This window comes from Stenella coeruleoalba, assembly GCF_951394435.1.
Source record: "Stenella coeruleoalba genome assembly, chromosome: 13".
Classification (NCBI taxonomy): domain Eukaryota; kingdom Metazoa; phylum Chordata; class Mammalia; order Artiodactyla; family Delphinidae; genus Stenella; species Stenella coeruleoalba.
In genome coordinates this window covers 60,692,309-60,711,607 of record NC_137159.1, presented here as the reverse complement: position 1 = coordinate 60,711,607, position 19,299 = coordinate 60,692,309, and the positions used below count along the sequence as shown (strand labels likewise).

Here is a 19,299-nt window from a genome sequence, read left to right as displayed (position 1 = left end):
TCCTGTGTGTTTTAAGTCCTGTGCATTTAAAAACATTCTATGAAGGGTCTGTAGTGTTCATTAGACTGCCAGAGTGGTTTGTTTCTCACACACACACAGACACACAGACACACACCCCACCCCTGAAATACTTCCTTATGAAGGGAAAGAGAAAGGCTAGAGGGGAGATGCTGTATGGAGTGAAAAAAAATTTTTTAAAGATGGAAGTGACTTAATTAAATTTCTAATGCTGAGGGAGAAAAGTTGAAGCTGTAAGAGAAAGCTGTGATAGAAAGATCCTGGCCCATGGGGGCTATGTGAGGAATGGTGATTGAGCCAGAGAACAGGGTTAAGTTTGGAAAAGAGCAGAAGGTGTAGGTGTTTCAGACTTTGAGTCCCAAGGAAAGAATGGGAACAGTGGAGGCTGGATGGGGTCAGGAACCTGAGGAAGTCTATTTAATAACATTCTTTAATTCCTGTGTGGGCCAGAGCCCAGGTCACCTGCTGAGAGTAAGCTGGTAGAAGAAGGGGCTTGAAGGGCATAGGGAAATTTTAAACAATTCTTGAGTGTTTCTTGAAGGCTAGACACTACGCTAAAACTTGGTATATGAAGGTAAATAAGACATAGTCCTGTCCTCCAAATGACTAATCCTTCTGGTGAAAAATTTAGATATATAAAGAAATAAGTTTAGAAAAGGAGGCATGCGGTTTTGCCTGAGGTTGGAGGGCTGGAGGAGGAGGTCAGAGAAGATGGCATTTGAGCAGATTCAGTCTTACTGAGTAGAAGATTGCCAGGGAGAGATGGGAGAGGAGAAAGGAGAACATTTGCGATGGCAAGGATGTATGGCCAGGCAGGGCAAATTAAAAACAAAACAAAAACAAACAGAAAAAATCAACTTTTTATTGAGATATAACATTCACATAGAAAAATGCAAAATCACATTTATACAGCTTGATGAATTTTTTTTTTTTTTTTTTGCGGTACGCGGGCCTCTCACTGTTGTGGCCTGTCCCGTTGCGGAGCACAGGCTCCGGATGCACAGGCTCAGCGGCCATGGCTCACGGGCCCAGCCGCTCTGCGGCATGTGGGATCTTCCCGGACCGGGGCACGAACCCGTGTCCCCTGCATCGGCAGGCGGACTCTCAACCACTGCGCCACCAGGGAAGCCCCAGCTTGATGAATTTTGACAAAGTGAACACTCCCGTGTCACCAGCACCCAGGTCAAGAAGCAGCCTCAAGAGCAGGCAGGGCTGATTTGAAACACAGTGCGAGAGGTTGGGCGAGGGGCTTGCAGGGCAGCCAGGGTCTTCGTGTGGAGGCAGGAGAGGGAGGGCAGCTGTGCAGTGTGGAGAGGGGCCCTGCTTGGCTTCTGCCTTTGTAGTCAAGGAGTGATTGTTTTTCTACCAGTTCTGCAAAATGACTGTTACTTTGTAAAATTTACATAAAGACGCTGTTTATTTTGCTTATTTAGAAGAGAGAACTTTCTTATGAAATAACTTGTTTATCTCATTGTATACATTATGTGAGATTTTGGAGGGGTGTTTTAAAAAGCTTATTTGAAAATTAATTTGTTTTCTCTATTTTTTCTTTTTACTTAGGGCTATTATGTGAACCGTGACATGCTAGGAGAAAAAGGAGATTTCATTACTTCACCTGAAATAAGTCAGATCTTTGGGGAGGTAATATCCAACGTAAACTCTAGAAGAAACTAATTATCAAACATTTGAGAGTAGATCACGTAGTATTCTACAGTAGTGTTTTACAGCTTTGTTTTCGGTGATTCATCGAGTTTTAATTTTTTAGTGGTTTATATACTGAAGGAATAGAGAGTAATAGAGGTATCAAGGACATTTGAAAGGTTTATACCTTACTGTAGAAAAGGAAATGTAGAGATACAAAGACCAGAAGGAAAGAAAAAGAAAAGAAATGGAAGAAAAGGTGTTGGAAAAGAGGAGAACCAGATGAAAAAATGAGAATGGAAAGACAAAGAGAGACAACAGGCAAGGTGAAGAAGAAGGTTGAGAGTTCCCTCAAGAAGGAAGAGAGAAAAGATAAAAAATACTGAGGAATTAGTGGAATCAAAATGCACTCTATAGCCTATACCCCTTATTTAGCTGTATTTACAGTAGAAGTCTCCTTAAGAACTTTGAATTCTTTTCAGGAATTCTAGGTCATTTATTTCCATATATAACCTTTGATCACTTTAGAAATAGAAAATAGTACACAAAAGGAAGAAAAATCTAGGCATTAAAAAATATTATGACTTAAAGCCATGTAATTATTGAAATTACATGAATATGAAGAAATGGCAGAATCATATATGTCTGTTTGCTTTCAAATACTAGTACCTTTCAGTAAGTGATATCCTCTTATCTGTGTCATGGGACCTTTTATAGTAGAGGCTGCCTTTTAACTAGGTGTTTTCTTCTGTTATTAAGCTTCCTAAGTGGTGTGTGTTGTACTATAGTCCCAGTGAAGTTCCTGTGTGCGTATACATATATTAACATGTTAAATAACGTGTATGGTTGTTAGGAAACATTTTGCCTTCCTGCGTAAAGTCTATTTACATAGAGTTTTATATTGTGGTATACTTTTATGCTTTATAATGCTTGAATGTAGTTCTTTCCTTGTCACAGCTCCTAGGGATATGGTTAATCAGTGAATGGATAGCCACTGGAAAAAATGCAGCTTTCCAACTGGTGGAACTGGGCCCAGGCAGGGGTACCCTCTTGGGAGATATTTTGAGGGTAAGTAATAAAAGAATGTCTTAAAGTCTCACGTACCTGACCCTTGTTACTTTTGACTGAGTTTGAAAACTTTGTTGATTTCCTTGGTTTTCAGTCTTATCTCCTTAATCTCATATTTCTCAGCTAAAATGTAATGTCAAAATAATATAATCAATCATTACTTGTTATGTTTCTAATCTTAAAAAATGGGGGTGAGGGGAGAATGTAAAAGCTAAAAGTATAAAACATTTAGAAGATATTATGGGAGAATATATTCATCTGAGTAGGGAGTTTTTTACATTATATAAAAAGCAGAAGCCATAAAGGAAAAGATTAATAACTTCAAATACATTAAAATTAAGAACTTTTTTGTTCTTTAAAGAAACTAGGAACATTTTGTTCTTCAAAGACACCATAAAGAAAGTGACAAGACAAAACAAAGTGGGAGAAGTTATTTGTAACACATATAACTAACAAAGAACTGGTAGTTAGAATACATAAAGAACTTTTTTCTTTTATAGATTTATTTAATTAATTAATTTATTTTTTATATTTTGGCTGCGTTGGGTCTTCTGTTGCTGTGCACGCTTTCTCTAGTTGCGGCGAGCTGGGGCTACTCTTTGTTGTGGTGCGAGGGCTTCTCATTGCGGTGGCTTCTCTTGTTGCGGAGCACGGGCTCTAGGCTCGCAGGCTCAGTAGTTGTGGCCCATGGGCTTAGTTGCTCTGCGGCATGTGGGATTTTCCTGGACTAGGGCTTGAACCTGTGTCCCCTGCATTGGCAGGCAGATTCTCAACCACTGCGCCACCAGGGAAGCCCCGAAGATCTCCTTTAAATCCATAAGAAGGTGACAGATAACTCAGAAAAGTCACGCCAAAGATGTGAACAGGCCTGTCATAAAAGAGGAAATCCATGTGGCTAATGAAAACAAAAAGATGCTCAGACTCATTGGTAGTCAGGGAAATGAAAATTAAAATCACAGTGAGTAACCCCTGTACCCTCAAAATTAGAAAGTCTGACAACACCAAGGTTGTCAGACCTTGGTTGGTGAGGATGGGGAGCAAGGGGAACTCTCATGTACTGCTTGTAAGTATATTTTGGTACAACCCCTATGAATAGCTACGGGGCATATTCTACTAACATCAAAGTTACTTACATTGTATGTTCCAAAATAAATTGTGAGTTTATTTTGTGTGTACCTGACAAATCAGTGTAAAAAAAATGCATATTCAATTTAAAGAAATTTAAATTTCTTGGGCTTCCCAGGTGGCGCAGTGGTCGAGAGTCTGCCTGCCGATGCACGGGTTGTGGGTTCGTGCCCTGGTCTGGGAAGATCCCACATGCTGCGGAGTGGCTGGGCCCGTGAGCCATGGCCGCTGAGCCTGTGCGTCCGGAGCCTGTGCTGCGCAACGGGAGAGGCCACAGCAGTGAAAGGCCCGCGTACTGCAAAAAAAAAAAAAAAAAAAAAAAAGAAAGAAGAAATTTAAATTTCTTGATGCTATATGATTTCTGCTTGAAATTAAGAATTGAAGGATTTTTTTTTCAAAGAAAATTTACAAATATCTGACAAATAAGAATCCTTATTATATTGTATGTTTTTGGTGGTGGGGGTAACCCACTGATTTATGTTTCCAGGGCTCTATTTTGTATCTTTTTAAATTGGCAAAGTCATTTGAATATAAAATATTTAATAAGATTCTCAAACAATATTTTGTTTCAAGAATTTTAAAAATTAAGCCCAAAGCTCTTTTTTCTTAAAAAAATTTTTTTAATTGAAGTATAGTTGATTTACAGTGTTTCAGGTGTACAGCAAAGTGATTATGTATATATTTTCAGATTACTTTCCATTATAGGTTATTATAAGATATTGAATATAGTTCCTTGAGCTATACAGTAGGTCCTTGTTGTTTATTTTATATATGGTAGTGTTTATTTGTTAATCCCAAATTCCTAATCCCTGTCCCCCATAATCCATTCTTTATGCTTGTCTTTTGGAAAGAAAATGCTTGGCTTTATCATTCCCCTGCGGAAACATCTTTGGCAGCTACCCTCTTATCAGTACAAGAAGTTCACAACCAAACTTGTTTCTGTGCTCTACCTTGAATTCCGTGCTCCAAACTATATGCACCAAACTATACCCACAGCTCTTAAAATGTCTAAAGGATGCTTCCCTAGATCAAGTCCTGAGAACTCTTAAAAAAACAAAGAATTTAAAGGAATGTAAAGAAAATAGCCAAAGGTGTAGTTACAGACTTTATTTTTGATCATATTTCTGAAGGATTTTTCTCTTGGGGAGAAGTTTTTCTATGTATAGTTTCATCTCAAAACTAAATTTGGAAAAGTCACCTTGTCCTAATCAGTCTGTACCTGCATATTCATGTCTCAATAGTAGGAGGCAAATCACCAGTATTAAATTCAAATGAAAAATATATTGATGTACTTTATGCAATTAGCATTGAATTTTTAGCATTAAGATATTGATAAAACATTAGTATATTCCTTTTTTTCCTCATGTTTACAGTAGCAAAAAAATGTGTGTGGCTAAGAAGAAATTGAAAATGGGAAAGAATCTCAGAGTTAAACTGTCAAGTAATTAGTGCCATTCAAATCTGATTTCTTGTGGATACAGTCTGATCATCTCAGGGGTGAGACTATTTTGTAGGCATAGCAGCTTTTACGTTTTCTTTTTTTCTTTATTTTTTTTCAAGCTGTTGCTACAGCCTCCTGCTGCCCAAGGTTTGCTGGCCTAATCACTTGAGATACAGCAGTTTGACTTTCGCATCACTTTCTAGGGCCCTACTTGCTGTATCAGTGGCTAGCCAATGATCTTCTTTGGGATACTCCCTTCATAGCAGCTTTCTATTTTTATTTTATTTTTTTTTTAATTTTATTTATTTATTTTTGGCTGTGTTGGGTCTTGTTTCTGTGCGAGGGCTTTCTCTAGTTGCGGCAAGTGGGGGCCACTTTTCATCGCGGTGCGTGGGCCTCTCACTATCACGGCCTCTCTTGTTGTGGAGCACAGGCTCCAGACGCGCAGGCTCAGTAGTTGTGGCTCACAGGCCTAGTTGCTCCACGGCATGTGGGATCTTTTCAGACCAGGGCTCGATCCCGTGTCCCCTGCATTGGCAGGCAGATTCTCAACCACTGCGCCACCAGGGAAGCCCCCATAGCAGCTTTTAAAAATCAAGCCTAGCTCTTTACCCATGAACTTGCTGTGTGGCCCCAGGTGTGATGTGTATAATAATTTTCAGGTCTTATAAGTAATAAATCTGTTTTTTCAAAGTTAAAAAAAAATCAAGGCTATATACATTTTATTTCTTGGGTCTTTTTTTAGACTCCCTAATCTGAATCATTGTTTTTATTGGATGCTAAAGCTTTTATTTTCATTTGTTAGTCCTAATTCTAATTTTTATCAGTAGGAAACCAAACTGTACTGTGTACTATGTACTGTTTGTTTCTTATATGGACTATGTTTAATAACTCCGGTAGGTTATGATGCTCATAGACTGCTGGAGAGTGACTTGTGTGAGGTTCTCTGAAACCAATTATTACTTTTGCTGTGACATGAGCAAATTATTGAGGTAAATGGTTAGAAAACCTAAAATCTGCTCAACAAGATTTTGCCGATTTCTTCTTTTTTTTATATTTAGGTGTTCAGTCAGCTTGCATCTGTGCTGAAAAACTGTGACATTTCAATACATATGGTAGAAGTGAGCCAAAAATTAAGTGAGATTCAAGCATTAACGTTGACTGAAGAGAAGGTCCTATTAGAGCGAAATACTGGATCCCCAGTATATATGAAAGGTGTCACTAAGTCTGGAATTCCAATTTCCTGGTACCGAGATCTGCAAGATGTTCCAAAAGGTAATTATTTTACATTGATTAATGAAAGAATTTTGATCACAACCCCTCACAGTAGTGCTGGGTGACCACAACCTTGTAGAGCAATGTAGTAGATTGAGTTAGGGCTGCCAAGTCCCTTACCTATGGAGAACAGCATTGTGTTAGAAAATAATTTCATGTGGTGTTGCAAAAACCAAAGCAAACCGAAACCAAAACATGGATCTCGGTTGTACTTTTTATTTTTTCCCTACCCCTCAGATAGTACTGATGACGAAGTAGCCCAAGGCAGTGGGGCCCGAAGGAAGCAGTGTTAGTAGATGAGTTTACTTTAATTATCTCATCTTTTGATCATCCTTACTTGCCTAGAGGCAAGCAAGGGGTGGTAGGAGAATCCCTTCACTCCTGGAGAATGTTATATTGAGGAGCCCCAGCTCAAACCTAAAGTGGTGGTCTGACCTTGGCCAAGGCACCACAGCCATTCCTGGCCTTAAGCGTCTTGGATGATTTTAGGAAATTCAAATCCTCTTCCAGCTAACAAATTTGAGTTCTGATTTCTTTTGGGCCTGGTGATGAATAAAACATTAAACTGATAACTGGGATATTTCAGCTCTCTGACCCTCTATGTGGAAAATGGGAATAGTAATAATTGTTCCTATGTATGTTCTGCACAGTAGGTTTGCCATGAAGAGGTGGGTGATTCTGTGGAAATTATAATTATGGAAGCATCACAAGTTCCATTACGAAGAACTATGCATTTTCTTTTTGTTAATGTTCAAAACAACCAATTGATTGCCTTGAAAATGCTGAAATGTTAATTTTTTTTCTTCTGTTTTTAAATAGAGTACAGCTTTTATCTTGCACATGAATTTTTCGATGTTCTTCCTGTGCATAAGTTTCAGGTATTGATGGGAAAGAAGTCACATTTATAATTGAATAACAAAGGGCCTTATGTTGTAAGAATAAACATTTATGGTGTTTAATTATTGTTGATGTTAGCTATATCTGGAAGTTTGATGAATATAAATAATTGAAAGGCAAAAGTGAAATATTAAGAATTCTTAATTCTTAGGATATTAAGGATTCTTAATTCTTCTGGGATAAAGATGTATGAGAATGTAAGATAGTAAATCACTATAGTGCAATGAAGGATTATTTTTTAGCAACTATTTTTAAATTCCAAAAATTAAAAATTTTCTTCATTCTTTCTGTGAGGAGATTTAAGATTTGGTGGTAATGCACATGTACTGGTAACTTGTAGGGTTAAGAGTATATATCATTATGTAGTAATTTGTTGGCAGAAGCTTCTGATTAGTCCTCCTAAGTCTGTTTTCCATTTTTGGGGCACTTTTCATGTTGCTTACTTCCTCCTCCATTTCTTATCTAAACAGCATTAATAGTTTGCATCTATCATTCTACTCATACTGTTAAAAGGAAATGAAGTAATGCCTTTAAATAATTTAAGTGGTAAAGTGCTCTGTAAATGTTAGTTATCTATCTTGTATATGATAAGAGGAGAAAAGTTATTTTGGTAGAGGCAATTTTGAGAACTTGCAAAAATTTGTTTTTATGTGTTATTTTGTGTTTAGAAAACACCACACGGATGGCGAGAAGTACTCATTGATATTGATCCACAGGTTTCTGATAAACTGAGATTTGTTTTGGCGCCTTGTGCCACCCCAGCAGAAGCCTTCATACAAGTAGGAATAATTTTTTTTCCTTAAGTTTATTGCCAACCAAATCTTCAGTCTTATTTTCTGAGTTAGTATTTTAGAGTTCCTTGTAACATGAAAGGTGCTTTTTATTAATAGTGAAAACGCACAGGATTTAGAGTCAGGAGACTGGGTTCAAATCATTTCTTAGCTGTGTGACCTTAATGTAATAAGAAAGTAAGTGCTTACTCAGCAAGTCCCTGACTGTCTCTGTTTACCTCAGTTCTCTATCAAATGGTGACAATATTGTCTACTTGACAGGAAGTTATGTATCTGTGAAAACAATGTAGTACAGTGTAAAGTAACAATAACAATATTTATTGAATATTTTGTATGTATTACTTTTTTTTTTAATTTATTTTTGGCTGCACTGGGTCTTTGTTGCTGTGCGCCGGCTTTCTCTAGTTGCAGCGAATGGGGGCTCCTCTTTGTTGCGGTGCGCAGGCTTCTCATTGCGGTGGCTTCTCTTGTTGCAGAGCACAGGCTCTAGGTGCGCGGGCTTCAGTAGTTGTGGCATGCAAGCTCAGTATTTGTGGCTCGTGGGCTCTAGAGTGCAGGCTCAGTAGTTGTGGCTCGTGGGCTGTAGAGCACAGGCTCAGTAGTTGTGGCACACAGGCTTAGTTGCTCCGCGTCATGTGGGATCTTCCCAGACCCGGGCTCGAACCCGTGTCCCCTGCATTGGCAGGTGGATTCTTAACCACTGCACCACCAGGGAAGCCCCAGTTACTCTATTTTCTCATTTAATTCTCAAAACTATTATTAGGTAAGTTGTATTATCACTCTCTTTGGGCTACTGTTAGAGCATGCCTTTTTTCTCATGCTTCCACCCAAATTAAAATTTGATTACTCCTTCTTTCTATTGTCCTCAAGGAATAATTGCAAGAGCCTGTGTATCTTCGGTTTGAGTTTAAACGTTCAAAACACCTGTACTTCTCAGGAATGTTTGAGCTTTAGATTGCCTGTTTTATTCCCTTTTTTTCGAGCTCAGAAAAAGATGATTTCTACTTTCTGGACCATAACTAAGAATTTCTGCCTTAGAAGTTATCGATTTTAAAAGCAGAAGAGCTTTTAAACGTAAACCTATGAATTAAGTTTTCATTGCAAAGCTTAAGTTTAAAATGTCAGCCTAAGTGCTTGTGAGCATTTCTACTTTTTCATAGTCTGGCTAATTTACCTGAGTGAGAAACAAATTCATAAAGCTCCTGAGAGCTAACCCCCCGGGAGTTCATTTTTTTTAGGTCTTCACTTGAATAGTGTACACTTATGAGAAAGGGAGTGATGATTTCCCTCTCATTTGGATGGAGCAAATGGTAATGGAATCTCTTGTCTTGAAGAGCAGTCTAGGATATTAAGAATGTCAGCATGGAACGCTGAGTCGTGTCACTTTATGCCTGAAGCAGCTGACCCCATGGTTTATATAGTCAAACCACAGTAATTTATTTAATAGCACTGGAGGCTTAGTGGTTTATTATTTCATTTAATTCTCACAATAAGCCTAGTATATGAAATAGACTGTGAAAGGTTAAGTAACTTGTCTCTAGTAAGCTGGAGATGAGGTGAGACTCAAGGGCTGAGTCTGCCTGACTGTGTACCTCTTAGACCTGTGCCATTATAGGCAGAGACATCAGAGCAGGTCAGTACTTCACTCGTACTAGGTGTTAGGAGGGAGCAACAGTTAATGTACGTTTGCACAATGAGGAAAAAAATTTTTTCATTATCATAGGAATTAGTGAAATTTCGTATCTGCTAGTCCAGTTGGTAAGAATTACTATTTATTGTCAATACACGTTTTAAGCTAGTATGTACTTCTTGAGGACCCTTAGTTGAACATCTTGGGAAATTAGGGCTTCAGGTACATTGACACTAGTTTATAAGCTGGTGTTACTAGATATAGAGCATATCGTTGAGGTACCTTTTCCAGCTTAAGAAGGCAGATATACTTGCTTTAATAGGGTCTGTTTTGTTATATTGGATTTATATCATTTGTTCCGCCAGCACAACTTTTCAGTGTCTCTATGTGTCAGACACTGTTCTAGGCAGACAAAAATTCCTTTTCCATGCTTTCAACCCAGTGGAATATATTTATATGAATTACGATACAGAAGTAAAATCACCATAAATAAAATGATAATGTTCTTAGCCATCTGGAGGGTTGAGGGGGCATATGCCTTTCTATAAAAGGCATTAAAATTAAAATATCTTTGTAAACTGAATGGATATCAGAGAACCAAGGAGTTCTGTATAATAGAAAGGACGTCATGTGAAAAGTTGAGTGTAGACAACATATTCATATTGAGAAGGAATTTATTTTTTTATTTAAAAAAATTTTTTTTTTTTTTTTAATTTTTTTGGCTGTGCTACATGCGGGACTTTAGTTCCTTGACCAGGGACTGAACATGCACCCCCTGCAGTGGAAGCGTAGTGTTCCAACCACTGGCCCACCAGGGAAGCCCTGAGAAGGAATTCATTTTTATTGTAACTAAGAAATGCTCATTGTAGAAAAACCCTAAGGAAACAGGTTTTTTGAATGATGTATTTTGATTCAACTGTTCCCTTACTAGTGTGATGAAACAAGGGATCACGTGGAAGTGTGTCCTGATGCTGGTGTTATTATTCAGGAACTTTCTCAACGCATTTCAGAAACTGGAGGTGCTGCCCTGATTGCTGATTATGGTCATGATGGAACTAAGACAGATACCTTCAGAGTATGTATAATTCAGTCACATGATTTATCAGAATTTAACTGGTAGTTTACTTACAGTTGTCATTTGTTAGGTTTGAAGCTCACTGAAGATCTTTATCTTATTTTGGTTTCTACAGTGCTTAGCACTGTTGTATTACATTATTTTATAATTAATCCATGTTGTTATAATTACCCTTAACCCTGTATCTTACTGTCCACCTCTCCTTTGAACAGGGTCTGGATTGTCCGCATTATTCCTTAAGTTGCAGAACCTAGGTTTGCATAGATCCTAGTAAGCACCTGAATAATTCAGATTGAAAGATTTTCTTAAAAGTTCTTAAAAATTTCCCCTCCTTCATTTAAAAAAACATTGTTACTTTTTATAGATTTGATCTAGCTACTGTAATCAAACCTTTTCTGTCATATTTTCAACACGTTTTTTCCTTTCCAGATGTATTGTTTTATCCTTCCTAAACATCCTTTCTTACGCTTTTGGAACAGGGGTCCCCAACCCCTGGGCCTCAGACCATTAGTGGTCCTCAGCCTGTCAGGAATCGGGCCGCACAGCAGGAGGTGAGCAGCAGGCCAGTGAGCGAAGCCTCATCTGCTGCTCCCCGTCGCTCCCATTACCACATGAACCATCCCCAAAATTGTCTTCCACGAAAGCGGTCCCTAGTGCCAAAAAGGTTGGGGACCGCTGTCTTGGAATATGATCAATTCTGTTCGATATACTTTAATTAAAGTATACTGAAATACATTTAACTAGATGTTATTAAGTCATTTTCTAGATCGGTGTTTCTCAGTTTCTAACTTTGTTCTTTTAAAGAAAAACCTGGAGAGTTTTTTTTTCTTTAAGCACTGATTCTCTAGGCTTATCTCCAGGATTCTGATTTGCTGGGTCTGGGTAGAGTCCAGTAACATGTTCTCAGGTGATTTTTTTAAAAATAATTTTTATTGGAGTATAGTCACTTTGCTCTCAGGTGATTCTGATGCATATAGTTGATGGATACACTTTGTAAAACACCATCTAGGTTCTGGTAACCTGAATTCATCTGGAGAATTCTCTCTTATACTTCATCACCATGGGCATTAATGAAAATTTTAAACAACTGTCAAAGGCAGCATCTTCAGGCACTATAACATAGCACTTTATAGTGGGTTTTCCACATAGCATCTCATTTGAAGAAAGCGTGCTATTTGGTAAGAGTTTGTAAACCACTGATATTGGCTATATTTTCCTTTTTAACAGTTATGTAAAATGTACTAAAATGGTAGCATTTCTTTAATCTTGATAATGATAACCATAAAGGTACAAAAACTCATCGTTCAAAAAATTATGTTCAAGGGGTTTTGTGGCCACAGGCTTCATGATGTCTTAATTGCCCCGGGAACAGCAGACCTCACAGCTGACGTGGACTTCAGTTACTTGCGCAGAATGTCCCAGGGGAAAGTAGCTTCTCTGGGTCCAATAAAACAGCAGACATTTTTAAGAAATATGGGCATTGATGTCCGGCTGAAGGTAATGATTTATGTTATTTCACTGTTATTAAATATTTTAATTTCATACTATTTCAATAAATATTTTAAGTTCACTTGGCCTTAATGCTCTTGTTGTTAGTCAGATCCTTGGTATTCCAGTCTTTTCAGTAGTATAGGGTTCAGTGTAACCAGACAGCCTGGGGGTGGAGCAGCCTGGTAAGTTCCATGCATCTCTCCTGAGGTAAAATGAAGACTTGCAAATAATATTCACGTTTGTTAAGAAAACCTGACTGCCTGTATGAGTACGAATTTTACAACTGTTTTGAAGACATCTTAACCCTTCAGTGTAGATCAAACCACCTGGGAATATTTGCTAAACATACAAATCCATAGGTTTGGGTCACAGCAACCTGTATCTTTAATAAACACACCATGATTCTAAGGTAGATGATCAGAAATTACATTTTAAGCACTTTTATTGAATAGCTAATAGTCATTAGTACTGCTGCAAATAACTAGGAATCCTTTCTCCTGGTTATTTTCACTAAGAAATCTTTTTCTTTTCAGGTTCTTTTAGATAAATCAGATGAGCCATCACTGAGGCAGCAGTTACTTCAGGGCTATGATATGTTAATGAATCCTACGAAGATGGGAGAAAGATTTAACTTTTTTGCCTTGATACCTCATCAGAGACTTCATGGTAGAAATCATCAGATGAATGCATGTCAGTCAAAACCCTCTCCATCACCTGTAGCTGGGTTTGGTGAACTTGTTTGGCGGTGATATTTCAGTTTGGACTTTCTACTCCCAAGTTGGCCTAAGAAACTAGACTAAAGGGAACACATTTTATATATCACAGGTAAAATAAGTATTGAAATATTTTATCTCTTCACCGCCAATAAAAATAGCCCATACAGTACAACTGAAAATTGATCTTTTAAGATTGTGTTTGATTCTTGGTACAAATGTGTGTTCTCAATTTAATGAAACTTATTATTGGGTTTCCTCTAATTAATAAAGCTCGTTGCTGTATTTTTATTTTAAAATGTAAACATGAATTCTGATTGGTTTTATAACTGGAAACAACTGGCCATTCACAGGGGACTGATTAAATAGAACTATCCATATATTTTTAAAATGAGGTAGAGTAGTATGTTCTGACATAGATTGCTAAGATTCAGTAAGTGAAAAAGTAGGGTGCAAAATGTTTTGTAGTTATGATTCCATTTTTGTTGGAGAAAAGCTACATTTAAAGAAATGCTTAGAAGTAATTTCACAGCAATTAAAACACTAAATGCGGACTGGTTGTTTTCTGTTCAGTGATACTTACTTTTATATAAAAAGTAAGGAAAGGATGCCCAATAATCACTAGTTATTAAAGGGACTGTCTTCTCCATTGTATATTGTTTCCTCCTTTGTTGTAGATTAATTGACCATAGGTTCGTGAGTTTATTTCTGGGCTCTCTGTTCTGTTCCATTGATCTGTGTGTCTGTTTTTGTGCCAATATGCTGTTTTGATAACTGTAGCTTTGTAGTAAGGTCTGAAGTCAGAGAGCATGATACCATCAGCGTTGTTCTTTTTTCTCAAGATTGCTTTGGGAATTTGGGTCTTTTGTGGTTCCATATTAATTTTAGGATTGTTTGTTCTAGTTGTGTGAAAAATGTCATGGGTATTTTGATGGGGATTGCATTAAATCTGTAGATTGCTTTTGGGTAGTATTGACATTTTAACAATATTAATTCTTCCAGTCCAAGAACATAGGATATATTTCCATTTCTTTGTATCATTTTCAGATTCCTTCTTCAGTGTTTTATAGCTGTCAGAGTATAGGTCTTCCACCTTCTTGGTTATTTATTCCTAGATATTTTATTCTTTTTGATGCCGATTTTAAATGGGATTGTTTTCTGGCTTTCTCTCATAGTTCATTATTTGTGTATAGAAAAGCAACAGATTTCTGTGTATTAATCTTGTATCCTGCAAGTTTACTGGATTCGTTAGTTCTAACAGTTTTTTGGTGGAGACTTTAGGGTTTTCTATGTACAGTATCATGTCATCTGCAAATAGAGACAATTTTATTTTTTCCCTTCCAATTTGGATTTTAGAGGGAAGATTTTCAGCTTTTCCCTATTGAGTGTGGTTAAGTGGCCTTTATTATGTTGAGATATGTTCCCTCTATATCAACTTTGTTGAGAGTTTTTATCATGAATGTTAAATTTTGTCAGATGCTTCTTCTCTTTTGAGATGATCATATGATTTTTATCCTTTTGTTAATGTAGTGGGTCACACTGATTGATTTGCAAATATTGAACTATCCTTGTGTTCCTGGAATACATCCCACTTGATCATGGTGTGTGATCCTTTTAATATATTGTTGGATTCAGTTTGCTAACTTATGAGGATTTTTTGCATCTGTATTCATCAAAGATACTGGACTGTAATTTTCTTCTTTTGTAGAGTCCTTATCTGGTTTTGGTACTAGGATAATAATGGTGGTCTTGTAGAATGAATTTGGGAGCATTCCATTCTCTTCAGTTTTTGGAATAGTTTGAGAAGGATAGGTATTAGCTTTTCTTAGTATGTTTAGAATTCCCCTGTGAAGCCTGAACTTTGGTTTGCTGGGAGGTTTTTTATTAATTACAAATTCAATTTCACTACTAATGACTGGTCTGAACTGTTCAGATTGTCTGTTTCTTAACTCAGTCTTGGCAGGTTGTATGTTTCTAGAAATTTTTCCATTTCTTCTAGGTTGTCCACTTTGTTGGCATATAATTGTAGTATTCTCTTATGATTTTTTTTTTTTTTTGTATCTCAGTAGTACAGCTGTTGTTTCTCCTCTTTCTTATTTTGTTTATTTGGGTCCTCTCTTTTTTCTCAATGAGCCTGGCTAAAGGTTTATCAATTTTGCAAAAAGGTTTATCAATTTTGTTTATCTTTTCAAAAAGCCAGCTCTTGGTTTCATTGATGTTTTCTGTTGTTTTTTGGTCTCTATTTTATTTCCTCTCTTATAATTATTATTTCCTTCCATCTACTAACTTTCGGCTTTGTTCTTCTTTTTCTAATTCCTTTAGACAGTAGGTTAGGTTATTTGAAATTTTTCTTCTTTCTTGAGGTAGGCCTTATATTGCTATGAACTTCAATAATCACTATTAAATTTCCCAGTCTGGTTTGAGGGGTGGGAAAAGACTTACTTTTTTTTATTTGTCCTCCTTTTTGGTATTTGAATTTTTTACCATATTCTTCTGTGAATTTTATAATTAAAATTAGATTAAAAAAATTTTTAAAGTCACAGTAATACCAGTAAACCTAACAGGTACTTAAAATATGACTTAGAATAAATCCAGACTGCTTAGGAGGAATAATTTTCTAAATTGAGTTAATTCTCTCTTATTTTCAGATAATTGTCAAGATTTAGTTCTATAAGTTCTCATTTTTTGGTTCAAAAAACTTTTATTAATAGCAGACATATGGACTTTCTGAAGAACTGTTATATAAGCAACACAAATTTGTGAAATTAAAATACTAGCTATATGTTTTGAATTTATAGCTTAACTACATTGGAAATTCACTGGCAGAGTGATGAATGGTTGTTTCTTATTGCTTCTTTGGCTTCACTGAGAACAGGACTAGCATTCTCTATCTCATGCTAAATTAAAGGAAGATGGAGGCCTTATTTTTCAGATGCTGCTCAACTTTGGGCCATTCCTAGCCACCCTTAAAGACTCGGTTGGAGAATTTTTAGAAGATTAAAATGCCCATAGTTGGCCCTTCCCAATTATTTAATAGTTTTTATGATTAAGGGGAAAGAGGCAATGCTTCTTGACACCTATACATGTACTTTGGTATTAGGTATTTAACTTAAGTCTTTTGGCAGTTGCAGTAGTGGAATATTTGATGGTAGTTTCTGAAAAACCTAAAATTATTCCAAACTTTCATTCCAAGAAGTGAGACCTTGAGGTTATTACCTCAAATTTTGTATAAAATTGTAATAATGAGTTGTTTGTTATTTTGTCAGATTTAAAAAAAAAAAATCTGTGTTCTTAAATATAGCATTGGTTTCATTTACAAATACTATTTCCAAAACAGTTCTATTACCAAAGCCTGGGAAAAGAACACAACCAAATAAAATATTCTTTGGATACCTCTACTAGAGATAGGCTCAGGTTTTCACATGGAAAAGTATGGTGATATGGAAATACATTTTATTATCAAGCTTCTTTGAGGATATTTACAAAAAGTGGGATGTAATAAAAAATAAAAATGTACTAAACAGTGTCATTATAGACTACTTTGTACATTATCAAATGTTTCTAACAATTATTTCTTATACAAACACAATGACTTCAAGACAAAAAAAGGTTATGCAGGTTATACAGTAACTGGAGAAATTACTCAACTCCAAATTATCTGACAGTGCCTTTACATTTTTTTTTTTTAGAAAACTTCTTAGGCATTCAACAGAAACAAAAAGAGTGCAATTAATTTCATGGCTTGTAAAGTTTGATTATATAAGTATAGCAAACAAACGTCATTCCAGTTAATTATCATTTTACGCAGTAAAACCACAATAGGGTGCCTAGTGACTCAGAATTACTTCATTTTAGCACACTGATATAAACACTTACTTTAGAGAAATTTGGGGAAGTTATCCTCTATCACAGGGAAAATACACTTTCCAAAGGTTTTGCAAAATTAATTTGGTTTAATTTTTTAAACTCCTATTTGACAATGAAATACTGAGACATTGTGGAGTGTCTCCTGGAGATATTTAGGGGTAGGCAGTATAGTAAAATGGTTAGGAGGGGTAAGAAGAACTCTGGAGCCACATTGCCTGGGTTCAAACCCACATCCTAACTGTGACCTTCAGCAGCTAGATACTTAATTTCCCTGTGCCTCAGTTTCCTTATCTGTGAGAGAGAGTTCACGTGCACTTACTTCATGGCTGTTGTGAGAGTAAAACACATAAAGAGCTCAGAAAAGAGGAGCACTGTGTGTTTCCTTCCATTCTCTCAAGGATATTTTTAGTCCTAGATAAGGCAGTAGCTTCAGGATCTCTAAGGGCCCTCTCAGTCTTAGTCTGTTCACAAGAAGAACATTCTTTTCCTTTGCTACCTCAAATTCTGTGGGCAGTGACAGTTAACACATTTATAACTTTTAGCTTATCAACATCTGACCTTCACAACAACACTGTGAGAAAGGTACAGGCAAGAATTATAATCTTTATTTTATAGATTGAGGAACTCAAGGCTCAGACAGATTGTCACCTGCTGAGGCCAACACAGGTAATTAAAGAACGGAGCCAGAGTTTTTGGCTCCACATCTTTGGCTCTTTTTTGGAGGGAAAAATGTTTACAATGATTTTGAGGAATCAAAAAACAAAAAGTCCCTAGATTTTTTATAAGTGAATGGTCCCACCAGATCTTTAACTTTTTTGGGGGAAAAGTGTTAGTAACTTTTAAAAAGCTATGAAAAAGTCTAACCTCTTAAATATGATATCTGGATAGAAAAAAATGTCTTTAGCTGGCTGCTGAAGCTGCAGTGTTAAAAAAAAAAATACTTATTTCATTCTTTCATTTGCTCAGCTGATAATACAGCCGTACTCTTATAAACTGTTTCATGCTCCACCCCGTCCACTCCCTCAAACTGCTTAAAATATAATTGGTTTTAAAACATTCCAGGTATCTGTAAAGCCTTCCAATAAGCTAAAGGAAGAACAAAAGGATGCTGTTATTCTTTCCTGTAGCATTAACTGACTCTGCACTGGCCTACTTTTAGCATATATTTAATTTTCTTCCTCAAATTATTCAACCCTATGTAAAGATAAATTGTGTACTTAGAGTTCAGATCTATACCTATTAAATGTTGGAATCCAATTGTGGCACCACAATGGCGTCAGTGGGAACATGAATATTTAGCAGCAGAGTTGAGCTATAAGAAGACATACATAACAACTCAGCACTGAGACCAGCAGTTCCTACTCCTGGTTTTGTACATCAGTTGTCCCGAATGACCTTAGGGGCTGTTGAAACATAGCAATACTTACAAAAGGTGACAACTTAATTTTCATGTTCCAAAGAGCATATTCAGAATTTCAACTCCAAAAGGGTTAGGGATCACTGTTTTGGAGTCTTGACTGACCTAAAAAAGAAATGTAAAACAGTCCAGCACTCCCTTTCCAGGAGTCTAGGAAAAACCCCTCAATGCCTCTATGGTCGGTTAAACAAATGTTTATAAAGTCTATAGGAAATGGCATGCTGGCAGCCTCTCAGTTACCGCATAAATGCACATCTGTTTAGTAATCAACCTTGTTAACTCTTGTATGATTTGGTCAAGCTATGCAATAACTGGACTCTAGCTTGCCTTTTTCTCCTTTTTAAAAAAATGTTAAGAATAGGAAAGGGAAGATAAATTAAGTGCCACTATTGTACTAAAATGAACGATTAGGAAAAATACAAAAACCAGTTATTGCTTATGCTGTAAAAATTTATGAAAAGCTTTATCTTGGGTTCCATTATGTGTTTTTATTACTCAGTTTCCCCTCTTGTACCTACTCAATATGAACTACAGTATTGGTGTCATTGATTCCTTATCATATTTCCTCATGTCTTTGCATCCTTTCAGATGACAACCTACAAAGAACAACAGTTATGCAGCAAAATACCAGTCCATAACATGAAATCCTTCCTTATTGAAGTTAGCTCAATAATAGTTAAGGATCCTCTTCCATGTCATCTGGATTGGGAGCCATAATGAAGTGCTTTGGGTATACAAGGTTGTGTGTATATGCATGTATTTCCCAGCGGGCATCGTCACTTTCGTGTGTAATGTAACGTTCACCAATGCGAGTTTCAAATTCTCTAAGGTCAAGCCAAGTCTGATAGTC

The 19,299-nt window shown here is 36.6% G+C and overlaps 2 protein-coding genes across 6 annotated transcripts in view; one reads left to right on the top strand and one right to left on the bottom strand.

Annotated features, from left to right (window-relative positions):
• Positions 1 to 19,132, top strand: part of NDUFAF7 (NADH:ubiquinone oxidoreductase complex assembly factor 7) — a 22,019-nt gene extending 2,887 nt beyond the window's left edge. The window contains exons 3-11 of one of the 3 annotated variants that reach the window (XR_013831158.1): positions 1,579 to 1,659; positions 2,617 to 2,727; positions 6,355 to 6,568; positions 7,388 to 7,446; positions 8,134 to 8,244; positions 10,818 to 10,961; positions 12,285 to 12,458; positions 12,986 to 13,277; positions 19,038 to 19,132. Coding sequence is in view for 1 of the 3 variants with exons in the window: in XM_079941450.1 (XP_079797576.1) it covers positions 1,579 to 1,659; positions 2,617 to 2,727; positions 6,355 to 6,568; positions 7,388 to 7,446; positions 8,134 to 8,244; positions 10,818 to 10,961; positions 12,285 to 12,458; positions 12,986 to 13,201 (1,110 nt within the window). In the remaining 2 variants the exon portion in view is untranslated. Of the gene's footprint in view, positions 1 to 1,578; positions 1,660 to 2,616; positions 2,728 to 6,354; positions 6,569 to 7,387; positions 7,447 to 8,133; positions 8,245 to 10,817; positions 10,962 to 12,284; positions 12,459 to 12,985; positions 14,124 to 17,647; positions 17,698 to 19,037 lie in introns of those variants that run through there. The other 2 variants (XR_013831159.1, XM_079941450.1) reach the window with 2 other exon arrangements.
• PRKD3 (protein kinase D3) overlaps positions 16,599 to 19,299 on the bottom strand; it is a 76,890-nt gene continuing 74,189 nt past the window's right edge. For 2 of the 3 annotated variants that reach the window (XM_079941446.1, XM_079941447.1), the window contains exon 19: positions 16,599 to 19,299. In XM_079941446.1, the coding sequence (XP_079797572.1) occupies positions 19,126 to 19,299 (174 nt within the window). In that variant the 3' untranslated portion in view covers positions 16,599 to 19,125. The other variant, XM_079941448.1, reaches the window with a different exon arrangement.